Genomic DNA, 18,245 nt, shown 5'->3' on the forward strand with positions numbered 1-18,245 from the left:
GCGGGTCCGGGCTGGGGATTCGAACCCGCCACCTTAGGTGTACGTGGCTGGTGCCTTAGCCGGTTGAGCTATAGGCGCCGAGCCAAAAGTCGCTTTTGTTGACGTCTTTTCAACACACTAGTGAATTACCCCAACTTTTCTTTTTAAAGTTCCTTAAATAAAACAATATTTTTCTTAGAAAATGAGTTTATTTCTAAAAAAAAAATACCATATTTTATGATGTTTTTCTCTGAATCCACAAAAACTTCCTTTTAAAGGTTCCATGTCATCTTCAAAACCTTGCTTCCTTGCTCTCATATTCCTGTGGTCTTTCTTTAAAAGTTAGGAAGAACTCTGTCCTCTGCTGCAGCCTCTGGAGCTATTTAGAGACTTTGAGTGACCTGGACACCAGCTGGGAACTGCCACCCTGTCCTAGGTACTTGGTTACATTTTACAAATCACAAGTGCAGGGAAAGTTTCAAGAGTGGTTCAAGGCTGTTCGGCCTTGCTGGGAAGGTGGTGGCCCCCTGCGTGTGCAGTGGGAGATGGGGGGTGCTCTGTGCATGACAGAGGGGAAGGCCAGGCAGGGCACACGAGGACTTGATGGCAGATGACGGTACTAGAAGCGGCTGTCTGTAACTGGCTTCCAGCCCCGCTCTGGGAAGAGCCCTCTCTATAGAGAAGTGCTTGGGGGTCCTTTGCCTGTGGACCAGGTGGGAACTGTGGGCACTCAGTGTTCTGATGCTTCGACAGGGACAGCTGCCTGTTCAACCCCATGCCTCTGTGGCTGCCGAAGGGGTGTGCCGGGGTCTGTAGGTCCCAGTGCAATGCTGCTGCCAGGCCATTTCTGCAGCCACACATTCTCTGGGAGGGTGTCCAAGATCTCTGCAGCCATGCATGTGCACTGAGTCACCAAATACCTGCTCCTCTGCTCTGTAGAACTCTGGGCTGGATGCTGAGGGATCCAAGAAGAGCATTGCTGCCATAAAGGGGCTGGTTGTGTGCTGGGAGAAAGAAGAGCCGTTAGGTGTACCCCTGGTGTCAAGAGTCAAATATGTACCTATGGTGTGAAGAGCCATATGTGTCCCTGTAGTGTGAGGTGCTGTAGGTGTCCCTGTAGCATGAGGAGCTGTGTGTGTCCCTACAATGTAAAGTAGGTGAGAGTATGGGCAGACATAGTGGCTAAGCCAGTCACTGTCTAAACAGTGGTAAAAAAGTGTTGCGGGGCCAGAGGGTCAGCAGGTGCCGTGGGGACAGGAGAGGTGGGAGCTCTGTCTGTAGAAAGGGACCTCAACCTGGCATTGCACTTGGTGTAGAGAGGGGAGGAGGGGACATAGGCTTTGAAGGGTAGAGGCAGACCAGATCATGGAATGCTGTCCAAGGGTTTTCAGCTTCCCTCAAGAAAATGTCAGCAGAAGTGTTAATGACAGCTGAGGAAGAGGAGTCCTGGCTAGGGGTTGGGCATGTCATGTAGCAGTTACCCATGTTCTAATTTTGAGGATTTCTGTAAGTCAAAGGAAGTTTAGTGTAGTGTCTGAAGAAGGTGCTGGAAGCTGGGATGTGTCTAGGCATGTGTGAGCACGTGCGTGTGTGTGTAGGTGTGTGTTTAAGTCCTTGTTAAATCCTTGTTGAACTCTTGGCAGATGTTCGGTTGTGTAATAGGTGTGTGCAGGTGGCGCTGTATTCCTAGGTGGGTCAGATTTCTTTCTAGGCCAGCGTTCCACCCAGTGACAAGACAGCTTTCTGAGTCATCCAGGTGCTGCAGGGCAGGAAGGTCCAGGTCGCGATCCCCTTTCCTGCAGACTCCAGCCTGGTGTGTGTCCCAGCTAGGCCATGCTGCCATTACCTGCTGCCTGGAACCATGTCTCTTTGGCTGCCGTGGGGTCATGAGAAGTCACAGCCTTTGAAACCCAGAAGGGTTTTAGGCTCCTAAATTTACCTGACTGACCTGTCTCAAACTGGCTGAGGAAGGTGAAAATGACACCCATTCCAATAGCATGTTCCTCACTGCTACTTACCTGTTTTTCATTACTCATTCCTGAGGTGAGAAAAAAGTCTTGGGACCACCCAACCCTACTGGTGTCAGAGTGACTATGCAGAAGTATATCTAAGGTTCCATGGAAAAGGTCCTTCTTCCATGAGTTCTGAGCAGACATTGGTGTGACTTACTTTATTCAAGTTAATGATCCTTTACAAATCCTAGGAAAGATGGGCGCATGGGAGCTGACTGGATTAGAATCTTGTGGTTTGTTCATTGTGTTCGCAACCAGTTCTGTGCAGGGCTCATGGGAGACAGGAGCAAGTCTGGAAGAAAGGACTCAGGTGGTCAGTCAATGGACCAGAACATCACAGTGAAAATGGCAGGAGGATGAGATACTTAGCCTTGAGAAGACAAGTTTCCTTTTTTGTTTTTTAAGGCATAGGGGTGGTGAAATGTAAATTATCTTAAAATATTTAACGTATGCTTAGTGAAGTGTGAAATTAGATCTGTTTGTATGCTGAATGGTTACCCCTAGCATCCAGGGCTCTGGAGGACCTACAGGCTAGGAGATTTTGACTTCCTGTGAAATGATCGCAGTAGTTTGCAGAGGAAGGAACTGTTTGGGAACCTCCTTTTTGAGATTGGAGGTGAGACATCGAGATCCTTTCTATTTTTTTTTTTTCTTTTGAGACAGAGTCTCACTATGTTGCCCTGGGTAGAGTGCTGTGGCATCTCAGCTCACAGCAACCTCAAACTCTTGGGCTTAAGTGATTCTCTTGTCTCAGCTTCCCAAGTAGCTGAGACTATAGGTGCCTGTCACAATACCCAGTTATTTTTTTTGTTGTTGCTGTTGTCATTGTTGCCCTAGCTGGCCCTGGCCAGGTTTGAACCCACCAGCCTCGGTGTATGTGGCTGGCACCCTAACCACTGAGCTGTGGGTGCCACCATCATCCAGGTATTTTTAAAAACACAAATGCCAGGCATCCCTTCTCCTCCTCTCCCTTTCTCCCGACACACACACACATACACAGGCACTTTCTCTCTCTTCCTCTCTCATTTAGACTCTATCAGGAAAGGGACAGAGTGAGGGTATGGTGACCTGGGCATCTCTCAATTGCCCATTGCTTATGTGTTCAAGGTGTGCTTTTGACAGCAGGATGCCAGTGAAGCAATTCTGCCCTCTGGGAACAGCCCTGGAAACTGTCTTGAGGTGCTTATAGTTTATTTAAAACAAAGAAGCAACAGTCTACTCCACAGGGTCACACAGTGACTTCTGGCCATAGATGGTCCAGCCCAAATCTTGGCTTTATAAGCTGGGTGATGGTGAGCCCTGGACAATGGCAGAGCTGGGCCTGGAGACCATGTGCCAGAGTCCCCTTTGAGAATCCTGGAGTCACGAGGGGTTGTAGTGGTAACAACAGAATCCTCTTACCTGTGACTCTCCTGAGTGTCAACTTATGCTGTATATAAATACGACACAGTTCTATTTTCTTGTGATTGGTTCAGGCTATAGTAGAGACAGCCAGTGCTCACCTGGCAATTTAGGGTGTTTGTCGCCAGGTGTGGTCCTGGTGAATGCCGGTATCCCAGCTACTCAGGAGGTTGAGGCAGGAAGAGCCTTGAGCCCGAAGTTTAAACCTGGCCTGGGCAAAATGGTGAGACCCTATCTGTCCACAAGAAAGAGAAAAAGGAAAAGCACCGAGTGTGATTGGAGGATACAAAGAATCCTTGGCATTTATCTCCAGTCTTATCACAAGATGAACGTTTCCCTTTGTGAAAAGGCAGGCCTCTCCTGTGGAATATCTCATTGCTGGGTAAGTGAGTCATTTTGGTAATTACAAAAACTGCAAATCCTGTCCACACACTGTCTGTGTGTTTATGTATACTCGTACCCACACATCTTCAGTGCCTTAGCCTAGGTGGCATCTGAACACTGTTCATTTAAATAGGTTGTTTCTTTTTTTTCCTTTTTTTTTGAGTCAGTCTCACTCTGTTGCCCTGGGTCAAGTGCCGTGGTGTCATAGCTTCCAGCAACCTCAAACTCCCAAGCTCAAGCCATCCTCTTGCCTCAGCATCCCGAGTAGCTGTGACTATAGGTGACTGTCACCACACCAGGTTAGTTTTTCTATATTTAGTAGGGACAGGGTCTAACTCTTGTTCAGGCTGGTCTTGAATTCCTGGGTTCAAGGAATCCACCTGCCTTAACCTCCCGAAGTGCTGAGATTACAGGCGTGAGTGCCTGGCTAAATGGGTTGATATTTCGTTTAATCCTCCCAGTAGCTCTGTACATGTAGGATATGTTATTATTCCATTTTGCTGACAGCCAAAGTACAGGGATGCCAAATAACTTTGCTCAGGAGCCAAGAAGCAGGAGGAAAGTCTCCTGGAATCTTGCTGAGAGCTTCTTCCCCTTGCAGCTCTCAGTATCACTTGGGGGCTTGCTGGAAGCACAGCGCCCAGTGGCCCCAGCCCTGCCCCATCAGAAACTGCATGTTGTGCAAGATCTGTGGTTGGTTCTCAGGTACATTAGAGGTTGAGATGCCCTGGTCTGTGCTGTGTTTCCCAGTGTATTAACCCTTTTCTCTTTGGGATTGATGTAAATGGTGCATTTCCTGTTCTTAACAGTGCTTTTTTCTCTGGGATGGACAGTGAGGAACTTGGAGAGAAACAAATTGTGACTTTTATGTATGTTCTCTGTTCTGTTGCCCTTTGTGTGGACATAGTTTCCAGGAGAATCTTACTAAGCTTCTTCATATTCAGTCACTTGCTGTGGGGAGCAATCCCACAACCACTTTGGAGTAAGGTCAACCCGGTCTGCAGAGGGGGAGTCTGATCTCTGATTGCTTCTCTTGAGAGCCAAGGCCTGAGCTGGTCAGAGGTGGGTGCTTCACGTAGTGGCATGTCACACTGACTGGTGAGCTTCCATCACTTGCGAGGGGCCTTCCATTGCCCCAGGGAGCTGAGAATGACTGTGATGCTCCCCTCCTAACATAATGGCAGGGAAGGTCGTTGTGGCTTTGCCCTGGGTCTGATTGGGCGAGGAAATGACATATCAACATCCAAAGTGAAGCCATCTGGGGCCACCAGACTGTGCAATGCTGTTGCTTCACCAGGAGTGCCAGGATAAATTCTATGGGCTGGGCTGGTTGCCCACATGTGTGACACCCCGCCCTCCCCAATACACACTGAGTAATGTCTAAGCTGTGGGCGTGACATAATTGAAGTGTTCTCAAAACTAGACATGCAAAGCATCTGAGTGATGCTTTGACTCATTCCCCATGTGGGAAGAATGTGCTGGCAGGGGCCATGGCTGTCTAAGTGTTCGGCTGAACTTAAACTCAAGTGCTGATGTATTGCTCTCACCTCCCTTCCTCCCGTCAAGGTCGGCCTCCGCCAGCTGGACATGTCCCTGCTCTGCCAACTGTATAGCCTCTACGAGTCAATTCAGGAGTACAAGGGCACATGCCAAGCCATCTCTAGCCCGGACTGCACTTATGCCCTGGAGAATGGCTTCTTCGATGAGGAGGAGGAATATTTCCAGGAGCAGAGCCACCTCCAAGATGGGAGGGACCCTCCACGGGACTTGTCACTGCCTGTGTCCCCCCTCTCCAGCAGTGACTGGATTCTGGAGTCCATCTAGGGGGCCTCGGGAGGTATGCCACTGTTGGGCAGGCCCTTCCTACTGAACTCACTGTCAGCCTTTGTTTTTCCTCTGGTAGGAAAGTTCCTCTGCTCCTGCGTCACGGATGGTCCTCAGGCACACAGCACGATCACTACCAGTTTAATTTGTAGGCAGTGTGCTCTCTGTTGACAAATGGTGGCGGTTGGCTTTGATGGCTCGGTCCCTGCTTAGGTGACAGGAATATCCTTGACCCTCTTATATTGAGACCCATGCTGTGGATTCATATTGAAATACAACATGAGGACCTCTGTGAAAGACCTTAGTGGGTGTCTCGTGCAAGGCGACTTGCAGCCAGTTGCCTCCTTACAGATGGTAAATTGTTTATACCTCTCTGTCTGGGGTTCCTGCTTCCAGTTTGTGCTGTATTAAAACCAGCATTGCTTTGTGGTCCTTCCTTAAGATGGTCTGCTATACAGCTTTTCTCGCTGTGTAATGAGCTTTAAATTTTTTTTTTTTTTTTTTAGAGACAGAGCCTCAAGCTGACCCCCTGGGTAGAGTGCCATGGCATTACAGCTCACAGAAACCTCCAACTCCTGGGCTCAAGCGAGTCTCCTGCCTCCGCCTCCCGAGTAGCTGGGACCACAGGCACCCGCCACAACGCCCGGCTGTTTTTTGGTTGCAGCCGTCATTGTTGTTTTGGCGGGTCCGGGCTGGGGATTCGAACCCACCACCTTAGGTGTACGTGGCTGGCGCCTTAGCCGGTTGAGCTATAGGCACTGAGCCATGAGCTTTAAATTTTAAGCTTCTTGGTTTAGCTCTATTTACTTGTAAGCTGTATTGTTAACTGTCCAGGTGGCATGGTGAAAACTTTTTACTGGAAAAGTCAACATTTCTGGTCACACCAATCAACTTCTTTCTCTCAACCTACCAATCATTTCTGTCATTCTTTGTATATCAGACATAGGAAGAGGGAAGATAATATGAATGTATGTTGAGCAGGAAAAAAAAAAAAACACCTGGGGCAAGCTTGTGTTTTGTGTCACTCACTGTAAGATAAGATGGTAAACAGTTTTGTTTTTAAAGATTCTGAATGTTTGTTAGAAAGCAAACCACCATTCATTCACTCACAGCGCTGATTACCTTAAGCCTTAATATATTTATTAAAATACTTCATGAGAACCTTATACTTTGTACACAAGTTAAAAATGAGGATGGAATGTTAGACTGTCTTTGTATATTATTTTGTTCTGAATTCAATATCGTTACTTTCATAACTTGAATGCATTGAGTCCAGTCAAACAAATATTAAAGAAAATTACTTCTGTTTTCCTGCCATTAAGTGCATTGGAAAGAACTTAACTCCTGTTGAGCATAAGGGATCGTCTAAGCGACCACAGGTCACCACTGACAGCTGGATTCAGTGCCCTGCTGCCTTGGAAGCCCCGAGACTTGTTCCCCCTGTTCTTCTGTTGTTGCCTTTGCTCCTAGGGCCTCTCTAAGGCAGGAAAGAAGGAAGCACACCTTAACATCCTCCCATGCCGGCCGTGGGGGTGTTCACCTGCTGTGCATACCACCCTGGTTCAGGAACTGGGTGAGATCAGGGAAGACAGAGCACTCCTGCTTACTTCCTCTGTTGGAAGGAGTTCCACTGAGGGGTGGCATTGCCTTCACCACGCCAATGTTCAGCAGGGGCAAGAAAATTGAATTGATAAAAGTCCCGTTAATAAACATTAATGTCTTGTTCCTTTGAGGCTGTGCCCTGCTTAACAGTGAGTTGAACCCTTAGGTCGGTGGTTCTTGATTCTGACTCCATTAAGAAAACACTTAGAGAAGGCTGGGCATAGTGGCTCCTGCTTGTAATTCTAGCACTCTGGGAGGCTGAGATGGGTGGATTCCTAGAGCTCAGGAGTTTGAGACCAGCCTGAACAAGAGCTAGCCCCCATCTCTAAATAAAATAGCCAGGTATCGTGGTGGGTACTAGAGTCATGGCTACTAGAGCAAGAGGATCATCTGAGCTCAAAGAGTTTGAGTTTGTTGTGAGCTGTGACACTATGGCACTCTACCAAGGGTGACAAAATGAGACTCTCTCCAAAAAAAAAAAAAAAAAGAAAACCTGGAAGAGTTTAGAAGAATATTGATGACTGAGCTGTAGCAACCCTTCCCATCCAGATTTAATCAGTAGGGAGTGAGGTCTGGGCGTTGTGTGGCCTCAGAAGGCTGCCCTTGGGGGACTCTAACTCACATGCAGCAGTGTCAAGACACAGTCCTGCAGCTACTTAGCGTTCAAAGTGTGGTCCTCAGGGCCAACTCACAGTACCTCATACCCCTGTCCCTGCTGAACCAGGCTGTGACTCTTAAGATGCCTGCAAGGATTGATTCTTTTGCAGCAAGTCTGGGAAACTGCGTTATGTCAGCCTGGTGCCCAGCACAAAGACCGCTGCCTCTCTAGACAGTACCAGGTTTCCTCCAGCGTTGAGGACCTGGCTGACAACAGGCCCTGGTCAAGTGACCTCAGTCCACTCAGAATGGACCAGCAATAGCCAGGGAGTGAAGCTGGGAGGGCAGCTCAGGCTTCCAGGACCTTATTGCTTCAGAATGTCGTTCTTCCCTGGGTCTGTGGCATCGGGGCCGTGCTGAAACCAGTGGTTCTTTGTGCCTTTGAGTTTTGGGGCTTTCATCTCCCTCCTGCTGGATAATGGAGAGTGGGAGGTGGGATGAGTCCAGGTGGCAAGGGCTTCTCCCTTGCTGCTGGAAAGGTCAAATGCATCCCTTGCTCCTACAGTGAGGTGGTGTATATATATATAAAGCCACCAACCACACTTTTCCATACTCCATTTGAAACTTTTACTCCAAGTGTAGTGTAAATACAGCTTGGCAGGGAATATTAAAATTTACCAAAGCATACAATGTTTTCTAATGCACTCTCTTTATAAAGGTGCCACGGATGATTAGAAAATAAATCCAACTATTGTCCTTTATTGCCTTCTAGTATAAATTAGAACCTTTAAGCTCGGAGTAGGACCTTTTTGCTGTTCTTGAGGTTAGACTTCCTGCCCAGCAGAGAGCCCGGCAGGTGGAAAGGTGATTCCAGATGAACTATGAAAGCTGAAGAAACCATGGTTTACTCTGTATGGCAGAGTACATGGTAGCCAGAGAAGAAAGCCTTTAGCCTTTCAGGCCATCTGTATAGTGAACCAAGAATTATTAATAATTCAAGGCTTGTAATTCACAAATGATAAAGTTTCTCTTATGTCTCTGGTACAGTTCCTATTCTACTCACCAGCCTGACTGTTGCATTCATTTGCCTGTGATCTACACAGGCCCCAGACACTCATTCAGCCATCACTCACTTAGCACTTTCCTGAGTCACAGTGAGCCGGGCACTGAGAGTGCGAAGTTGAGACCGTGAAATGTGAAGAGCTTTAGGCAGCGTGACAGTTGCCCCATGGCCGGTCACACAGGGCTAGTTAAGTATTGCCACCATGGAATGGGGCAGGCTCAGAAGGAAGCTCAGTGAAAACATAGGGATGCCGGCAGAGGTAAACACAGTCAGCTTTGAAGGTAAGTTTTCTTAAGAGGAAGAGAAAGCTGACAGTGGCATAAACACAGTCCCCCAAAACTTTTATGTCTTCGTAAGACATTTTTGTTTTTGTAATGATATGAGTGATTTGCCTAAGGTCCTGCTGACAAGAGGCGGAGCTGGCTCCTCAGATGCAGTCGGTGCTCCACCTGCCTTTAGGGCAGTGGTTCTCAACCTGTGGGTCGCAACCCACAGGAACTGTATTAAAGGGTTGCGGCATTAGGAAGGTTGAGAACCACTGTTTTAAGGCATGAGCACCTGTTGCAGTATAGCCTGAAGTCTGGGGGTGTGACTGGGCACAACCCTGTAACCTTGAATTACAGTGCTTTCTTATTTAATGATTGGTGGTGTAATTTTCCTTTTTTTTTCTTTTTTTGAGACAGAATCTCACTTTGTCACCCCCAGTAGAGTGCTGTCACGTCATAGCTCACAGCAAACTAAAACTTTTAGGCTCCAGTGATCCCCTTGCTTTAGCCTCCCAAGTAGCTGGAACTACAGGTGCCTGCCACAACATCCCGCTATTTTTATTATTTATTTATTTCCAGTTCTTAGTATAAGCCTGGCTATTTTTAGAGGTCAGGTCTTGCTCTGGCTCAGCCTGGTCTTGAACCTGTGAACTCAGGTAATCCACCGGCCTCAACCTCCCAGAGTGTTAGGATTGCGGGCGTGAGCCACTCCTCCTGACCTAGTAGTGTAATTTTCTAACGATTGTCTGATCTCTGTGTGGACAGGCCTGGGCTTCCTTCACAGCCTGTGAGGAATACCTGCCAAGTGTGTAGATGACAGAAAGGCTGTAATGGCAGCTTTTGTAACTGCACAGTAGGTGACTGACCAGTCATCTGTCTGCATAAAGAAAACTTACTGACTGTAAACGTCCAAGCATCCAAGCATGTCAAGTCTGCTTATCTTCATGAATGAGTGTCCTTTCAGTTTATAGAGAGTCTCCTTGGAGGGGCTGCAGGTTATATCTCAAAGATACATACCTGCTAAGCAGCTGACACCTGCTTGATGGCAGTTTCTTGGGTGAAAATGCTGTGAGAGTGTGGGCCTTCTGGCTACCTCCTGCAGGCTTTGGAAACAGTGCAGTGGCTGACCGCTCACTGCCTTTGTTCTAGCCAGGTGTGGTAGGAGCACGCTGCCTTCTTGTCTTGCCTCGGCCATCTCTGACCAGGGCAACTAGGGACAAGTGTCTGAAGCGCAGTTTCTGACCAAGTCTCCTGACAAGTCCCTAGAGAACTTAACACCAGTGGCATTGGCATGTGTAACCCACAAAGCAATATTAGCAAAATAAAAGCAGAAGCAACAATGAGGAGGACATTACCCTGGAGAGGAGCTGCCTGAGGGAGCGGACGGTGCTGAGTGCTGACTGAGGCGAAGCTCAGTGGCCCCATCTCGCTGTTTCTCATTCTGTCTCTGGGATGCAGAGCTCTAATAAAAGCTCCTAGTGAATGGAACACCGGCAGCACATCATCATACAGGGAAGGTAGGTTTGTGGGAGGAGGACTTTATGTCAGAAACAGACTCGGTTAAAGGGAGAGACTCACAGGGCCAGGGGCACCTCCCAGTTCTCTTAGGCACAGCCTAAAACAAGGGACATTAGGACTGGACAGCTTAGATCAGCTTTGTTCTAGGACTTAAGGGAAAAAATGATCACAACTGTAATCCCAGCACTTTGGGAGGCTGAGGTGGGAGGATTGGTTGAGGCCAGTAGTTTGAGACCAGCCTGGGCAGTGAGATCCTGTCCCTGCAAAGAATAAAAAATTAGCCAGGGCTAGTGATATAGACCCAGCTACTCAGGGGGCTGAGGCAGGATTATTTGAGCCCAGGAGTTTAAGGTTGCAGTGAGCTATGATGATGCCCCTGCACACTAGCTCAGGCAACAGGGTGAGACTCTGTCTCAAAAAAAAACCAAACAAACAAAACAAAACCCAGGGCAACCCATTTGAGACCCCTTCCATTATGGTGGAAGCTTTCCTATCTTCTAATAAACTATTGCTCTGTCACAAACAAAAAAACACCTTACTTTTCATTCTCTTCCTTTCTCCTTGCCCTTAGGAAGATAAGAGGCCTGAGTGGGGCCCAGGGAGAAAGAGTGAAAGAGGAGACCTTTTAAGATACTAGAACAACACTTGTGTTAAAGAGGCGAGAGAGTTCCTTTGAAATCCTTCATTCAGCACAGTGGTAAGGAAGCCATGGGGATTTAGGGTGGAGGCTAGCTAGTAATCCTGCCCGGTTGTCTGGCGGGTCCCCGAGCACGTGTGCCTCAGGCATCTAGATGGCGATGCCAGGAGAATGATGGTGGGTGCTCGCTGTCCAGACTCAACTTACTGTAGTGACAAGCATGTCATGCCCAGCAGCTCTCTCACTGGTCCTCTATGAGACTGATCCCAAAGGTTTTGTCCTGTCCTTTTCTGGCAAAAACAAGAGGGGAAGCAGGTTCAACTCAACTCCTCTTCCATCATACACCATGTGACTTCTCTTGGCAAGCTTCTGGATGACTGACCATCTTGACTGTAAGTAACCTGTACACTTCAACCAAGTCTCTTCCACCGTGCTGAGAGTTCAAGTTGAAAGGAGCCATCATATGACCTGGAAGTCATACTTGTCTCCTGCTGCTGGAGAAAGAGCCCCATGGAGGAGGAGACATAGTCTAGTACCAGTGCCATGCGTGCCTGATCATGTCTTATTTATTTTAAATGGACTGATGTTATTTATATGCCACCTTTGTTCCCAAAGTCATTCAAGGATGCTTTATGAAAATTCACACAGCACAATGAAATGCAGTTTTAAGAAATGTGGGTTTAGAAATCAGGAGAAAGGAAGTACAAAGACAGGATGGAAACAACGGAGTCAGTTGTAAAATCAGCACAAGCAGCCCACGGTGAGAAGGACAAATTGTCCTGTTTGTTTGCAGACCACTAAGGAGTTGTGTTCTGACCTTGAGTGCAAATTAAGGCCCATAGCTAGATGCTATGCTCAGCTGTACAGCAGGTGTTTGTCTGGTGTCTCTTTGCCTAATGTGTACAAGCTGGAACACACAGGGAGCATTAGAATGGCTTTCTTTAAAAGTGTGTCCAGTCCACCTCTCCACAGTGTGGGAATCTCCTTCACACACATTTAACCGTGGAGCTTCTGTTCCAACAGTTCCCCAAATGGGTGGCTCACTGCAATGTGAGAACTTGAGTTGCCCTGAAATCTGTTGTCCTGAAACTTTGATGAAGTTACAGATACACTTAAGAGTTTTGCTCTACTAGGGAGCAAAATCAGTGGGGGGAGCCAGATAATTTTATGGCAGGCTGGAAAATAACCTCCTAAAGATAACCTGTCCAGAGATAGAATCTCTGAAACTTGGAAATATGATCTTATTTGGAAAAAGGGCACGGCTCGGCGCCTATAGCTCAACCGGCTAAGGCGCCAGCCACGTACACCTAAGGTGGCGGGTTCGAATCCCCAGCCTGGACCCGCCAAACAACAATGACGGCTGCAACCAAAAAATAGCCGGGCGTTGTGGCGGGTGCCTGTGGTCCCAGCTACTTGGGAGGCGGAGGCAGGAGACTCGCTTGAGCCCAGGAGTTGGAGGTTGCTGTGAGCTGTAATGCCACGGCACTCTGCCCAGGGGGATAGCTTGAGGCCCTGTCTCAAAAAAAAAAAAAAAGAAAAAGGGCTTTGGCAGAAGTGATTACAAATCTTGAAATAGATTATTCTGGATTATCCAGGTGGGTCCCAAATGCCATCACAAGTGTCCTAGAGGTAGAGGCAAGTTTGACAGACCTAGAGGATGCGGTGTGAAGGAACTGAAATTGATGTGGCCACCAACCGAAGAAAGGCAGCAGCCACCAAAAGTTGCAAGAGGCAGGGAATGGACTCTCCCCTTGGAGCCTCAGGGGGAGTGTGGCGCTTCTGACATCCTGATTTTGGCCCAGTGAAACTGAATTGGGCTTCTTGCCTCCAGAAGTGGTGAAACTGAATATGTTATTGTAAGCCACCCAGTGTGTGATCCCTTGCACAGCAGCTGCAGGACCCTCCAGCAGGGTTCTGGCCCTTCTGAATTCTTCCCCCAGCTCTGCCTGTGTCATGATGGACATCACCATGCAAACTTCTGCATACTTAGGCAGCTTTTCCTGATGGGCTTTGTTCAACTTTGGTCAGTGGGCATCTTCCAGGGCCCCTATGGGAATTCAAGTCGAAACCCTTCACATGGCACCCGTCAACAAGCAAACAGCACGTGTGTGTATGTGTTACTTAAGGGCAGATACAGTCCTGCTTTGGACGCTGGGGCTCTTGCTTTCCTAATGTTCTTTCTGTTGGCTGCTCAGGAATGACAGACTATTTTAAATTTAGTCTTGGGCTAAAAACTTTCCCCTGCAGCATATGCTCCCAATTTCACAAGGAAAGGTTATGGTTAGGTATCAGGAGGGCACACGACAGCCCTCCACTGAGGCACACAGGTCCTCCCTGAGGGAAGACAGGGGAAAGGGCCCATTTCCTGCCCCAGCTGCTGCAGGGGGAGGCAAAGGACCATTATTTAAATTTGGGTGAGGTCATTTCAGTTCCCTATTTGGTTAAAGCCTTCGTTCACTATTGCCTGTATTTGGAGAACAGTAAATTATCCTCTTGTCAATAAAGGAAGATAAGCCAGTGGGATCCACCAATACCTGGCAGACAAGAGGCTAGGACAGACCCTGGGGCCCTTCGGAGACTGGGAGGGGACCAAGACAGACCCATTGTATTGACCTTAAGCAAATCCTTTAACCATTCTGTAATTTTTTTTAAGTCTTTTCTGATTAATTATCTTGTAAATATCTAAAAATATCCCCTTTTTTGGGCTCATTTATACACTAGGATGTTTTCTTCCCATTTTGGTTCAAACACTGGTGGAAAATCTCTTAACAAAAGGCCCCTTGTCTGTTTTCCACGTGCCCTAACTGGTCTACACTGTGCTCCCACACATGTGGGCTTTTTCTCTAGTTCTTGGCTGTGTTGACAACTCAAGAGCCAGCAGTGGGCTCTGTCAGAGTGTCACCAGGGTGTGACCATAACATCCATGACTGTGATGAGGTGACAGGTTCCCAGGATGACTGGAGTGCACGTGCTTTTCAAGTAAAGGTGGGCACCTATGAGTTACCTTTATACCTTCAAGTGGATTTTCATATAAATACATTTGTTGTTTTCATCTCAATTTTGAGGGGTAAGGATGGTTTGGAAAATACAGACATCATTCTAAGGCACTGAACACCACCACTTTGTAACTTCCTAATATAACTAAATGGGCAATTTTGCATAGTTGCAGAAATATTTAAAACAGGTGTGGTGGCTCATGGCCTATAATCCAAGTACTTTGGGAGGCTTGTTTGGGGCCAGGAGTTTGAGAGCAGCCTGATTAAGAATGAGATTCCCCACTCGACAAAACATGGAAAAATTAGCCAGGCATAGTGGCCTCAAACCTGTAGTCCCCAGCGACTCAGGAGGCTGAAGCAAGAGGTCACTTGAACTCAGGAGTTCGAAGTTGCTGTGAGCTGTGATGACACCACTGCATTCTATTCAGGTGACAGAGCAAGATCCTGCTAAAAATAAGTAAATGAAGAAACTTTAAGTCAGGGCAAAATTAACAACTATAACATAGGTGATAGACATGTTTTTACCATATGAAACACTTTTCTGTATCTTTGAAATTTTTCATTAACAATGTTGAGAAGAATGTACAGCCACTCACTGACAGTGCAGAAATGAACTTCCCAGGCCTGGGGGTGAGAGAGGCTGTGGAGAGGACTAACCACCTCTGCAGTTTACCCAGCTGGCCATTTGAAGGCAAGTGCTTCGTCTTCCCAGACTTACTCTTACACGTCTTCAGCCACACGTTCCACAGGCCTTAGAGAAAGGGGTTTTAATGCTTGCTTTTTTTTTTTTTGAAGATTGATAAATACCTCTGTGGTGATCCAGACAGACTGGAGGTCAACTGGGTATGAACTTGTAAGAGTGATATGTTTATCTTGACTTGCTTTAGTTAACAGGAAAAACATGTGCAAAGCCATGAGCAATATGCTGGGGGTTTGAGACAGCCTCAAGCTGTCGCCCTGGGTAGAGTGCTGTGCCATCACAGCTCACAGCAACCTCCAACTCCTGGGCTCAAGCAATTCTCCTGCCTCCGCCTCCCAAGTAGCTGGGACTACTGCCAAAATGCCCAGCTATTTTTTGGTTGCAGCCGTCGTTGTTTGGCAGACCCGCACTGAATTCGAACCCGCCAGCTCAGGTGTATTTGGCTGGTGCCTTAGCTGCTTGAGCCACCAGCACCAAGCCAATATGCTGTATGTATTTTTTGTCTTTCCCCAACTCCTGTTTTTACTTCATCTTTTCCTTTTGGTTGTATGCCTCTGGACCCTGCTCCCCTCTCTCCTTAACATTTACAGGCTCCATCTGGTGGTCAATAGCCTTCTCTGTCCTGTGGCTATCCTGAGATGTTATCCCAATTGATTCCAACTTTGGAGTCTTCCTTTCAAGCTATCCTGGTTTCGCTGTCCTTGGGGATACATTATAACCCACGAGACCCTTACTAACTTTACATGACTCCCTAGTGTGATTTTAAAACCCCCATGGCCCACCCTCTGCCTGTCCCTGAACATCCACCTTGCATGCTCTGCCCTCTAGAACTTGGCATGTTCTTATTCTCCCCACCAAGGACACTAGAAACTTCCTTTCCTTTCCCCTTCCTCTCAGAAGACATTCACTCCCCTGCCCCAACTTCTAAGGCTGTAATAGAAGCCTTCCTGCCACCCTTTTATGACACCACACATTCTCTATTTGGACTTCTGAATCTAAGAGTCTCCAATAAACTCCAAGTGGGCCCTGCCTCATCTACCACTGTATCCCCAGGGTTGGCATGTGTAGTAGCTGCCAAGTCAGTCAAGAATGAATAAAAGAACAGATGAAAGAAACAGGGAGAGTGGAAAGGAGAGAGGTGCTATCTTATTTTTTAACTAATAGCTTTCCTGAGATATAATTACCCCTGTAAAGTGTACAATTCAGTGGTTTTCAGTATCTTACTTTTGGATCATCTAATTTTAAAGACTGACAAATCCCACTATGGTGATCCAGACATAGACTGGAGGTGAACGGGGTATGAATTTATAAGAATGATGTATTTATTTTGACTAATTTAATAACTTTAGTAACTTTGTTAATTGAAAAATCTACAAAAACTCAGTTTATTCTGAAAGACTTTATTAAGAAGAAAGTATCTTTATTATTATAAGAACACAACATATTCTTTTAAGCCAATAACAATATTTCCATCAAAAAGATAAACATGTCCAAAGAATGAAACCTGCATCTTACTGTGTGTGAAGTAGACGTGCTTACCTGGTGTTGTCTAGAACATAAACCTTCACCTGCTACACACGTCAGTCCCTGCACTACAGCCCTTGGGTCTATGTGTGTCTGCGTCTGCACGTAAAGAGCTCGGTTGTTTCTTGGATGTAGGTGGGAAGGGCTGAGTATCCACTGGGGTAGGTGGGAAGGGCTGAGTATCCACTGGGGTAGGTGGGAAGGGCTGAGTATCCACTGCTACCACCATTGCTTTTCTTCAGGAAGAATTCCCAAATCTCTACTTCCTTTTACTCATCAGAAATGAGGATCTTGGTTTATATTTCATGTCTTCTCGTTTTCACATGCAGCTGGTCATGCCACAGGTACTAGAGAATAAGACTGCAGATAATGAAGGAGACATTCAGATGGCATGTTCTGCTGAAAATCAAGTGAATAATACTTACTAGTGCAGACCCCGGGTAATTGTAAGCACAATTGTAAGCACTGAGGCTTGTCTCTCCTGGCACCAAACTTTTCACCACGTTGGGGAAGTGAGGCATAAATACATAAATGTTCTTTTTTTTTTTTTGAGAAGAAAAGAGAATTTTATTACTTTGCTTACAAAGGAGGGAAAGAGCAGACAATGGTCTCAAATCCCAATTCCTGCTTCTGAGCAGAAACACACGAACACACGAACTTTTAATATAAGACATAGACAATTATAAAACATGGGATGACAGAAAACAGGATAGTGGTTTTCAAATGATTAAAGGCATGCGACCTTATTTTCCTGACTATCAATGACAACTGACAGTCTGACAAGCAGAAGCACTTACAAAAGTTGAGGACAGAAGATCTGAGGCTAGGACAGCTTTGGCACAGGACTGGTACAGTGTGTTAAATTGAGCACCAGGAGGTTACCAGAGGAGTGAGCCCCACAAACTCCAGTTTTGGAGAAAGTGTCCACTCGTGGAGAAGCCACGATGACTGGCGGGTGATGAAGGAACCCTGGGAGCTGGGGAACATAAGGCAGATTGGAGCAGAGAAGGCTACAGAAGACGCAGGACGTAGGGAGGAACAGGCCTGGGGAGATGAAGTTAAAAGGGGCCACACTAACGCTTCGAGAAAACTAAAGATGGTCCTTAGGCAGAAATAAGAAACTCCTCTGTCAGCAATAAGAAATTACTGAAAAACACGGAGGGCCCCCAGGAATGGAGACTCAGGAACATTTACATGGCACTGTAAGGCTGGCGAGGGTGTTACAACCTTTAGGCCAGAGAGGGTGAGGGTGGACTTGTGGTCTGAGTGAAAAGAGATGAGCATCACAAGAGAAAGCCTGTGAGGACGAGACTCTGCTTCACTGGGGAGGGTGAGGACACTGAGCTCCACATCAGCGGAGAGGGCATGGTCACAGTGACAGTGATGTGGCACACAGGGAGGCTGGAGAGGGCAGTCTGGGGAAAATGTGCAAAGGGAGAGGGCTGACAGCACAACTGGCACCAGCAAGGAAGTAAGTGGACAAAGATCTGATAGGAGGGAATGAATCGGCGGGTTCTCCAGGAGGGGCCCTGAGTGAGCAGTTTCTGGCGCAGAGCTGAGGGAGAAGGAAGGGCTCTGAGAAGGAGCTGGCCGTTGGCGTCCTGGGGAATTTTAGGAGTCTGGATTCAGGAAGACTGAAGTAAAGTGTATTTTACACACAGAAAAGGTGGTGAAGAAGCAGGCTTAGACTAAATACCCTGGAATAAAGAGCTACTGATGTACCAGGTTAGGGGCAGGGGAGG

General features: G+C 47.1%; 2 protein-coding genes across 5 annotated transcripts in view; one reads left to right on the forward strand and one right to left on the reverse strand.

Moving 5' to 3' along the window:
* The window catches only part of FAM89A (family with sequence similarity 89 member A), a 26,257-nt gene extending 20,628 nt beyond the window's left edge, over positions 1-5,629 (forward strand). Inside the window, exon 2 of the mRNA XM_003797417.2 lies at positions 5,343-5,629. Within this exon, the coding sequence (XP_003797465.1) occupies positions 5,343-5,600 (258 nt within the window). The 3' untranslated portion in view covers positions 5,601-5,629. The remainder of the gene's footprint in view (positions 1-5,342) is intronic.
* Positions 5,630-16,367: 10,738 nt separating this feature from the next.
* ARV1 (ARV1 homolog, fatty acid homeostasis modulator) overlaps positions 16,368-18,245 on the reverse strand; it is a 19,949-nt gene continuing 18,071 nt past the window's right edge. For 2 of the 4 annotated variants that reach the window (XM_003797418.3, XM_023517685.1), the window contains exon 6: positions 16,368-16,863. The gene's annotated coding sequence lies outside the window, so the exon portion shown is untranslated. Of the gene's footprint in view, positions 16,903-18,245 lie in introns of all 4 variants that reach the window. The other 2 variants (XM_023517686.1, XM_023517687.1) reach the window with 2 other exon arrangements.

The sequence above is a fragment of the Otolemur garnettii genome, unplaced genomic scaffold, assembly GCF_000181295.1.
Source record: "Otolemur garnettii isolate 467f Iridium unplaced genomic scaffold, OtoGar3 scaffold00116, whole genome shotgun sequence".
Classification (NCBI taxonomy): domain Eukaryota; kingdom Metazoa; phylum Chordata; class Mammalia; order Primates; family Galagidae; genus Otolemur; species Otolemur garnettii.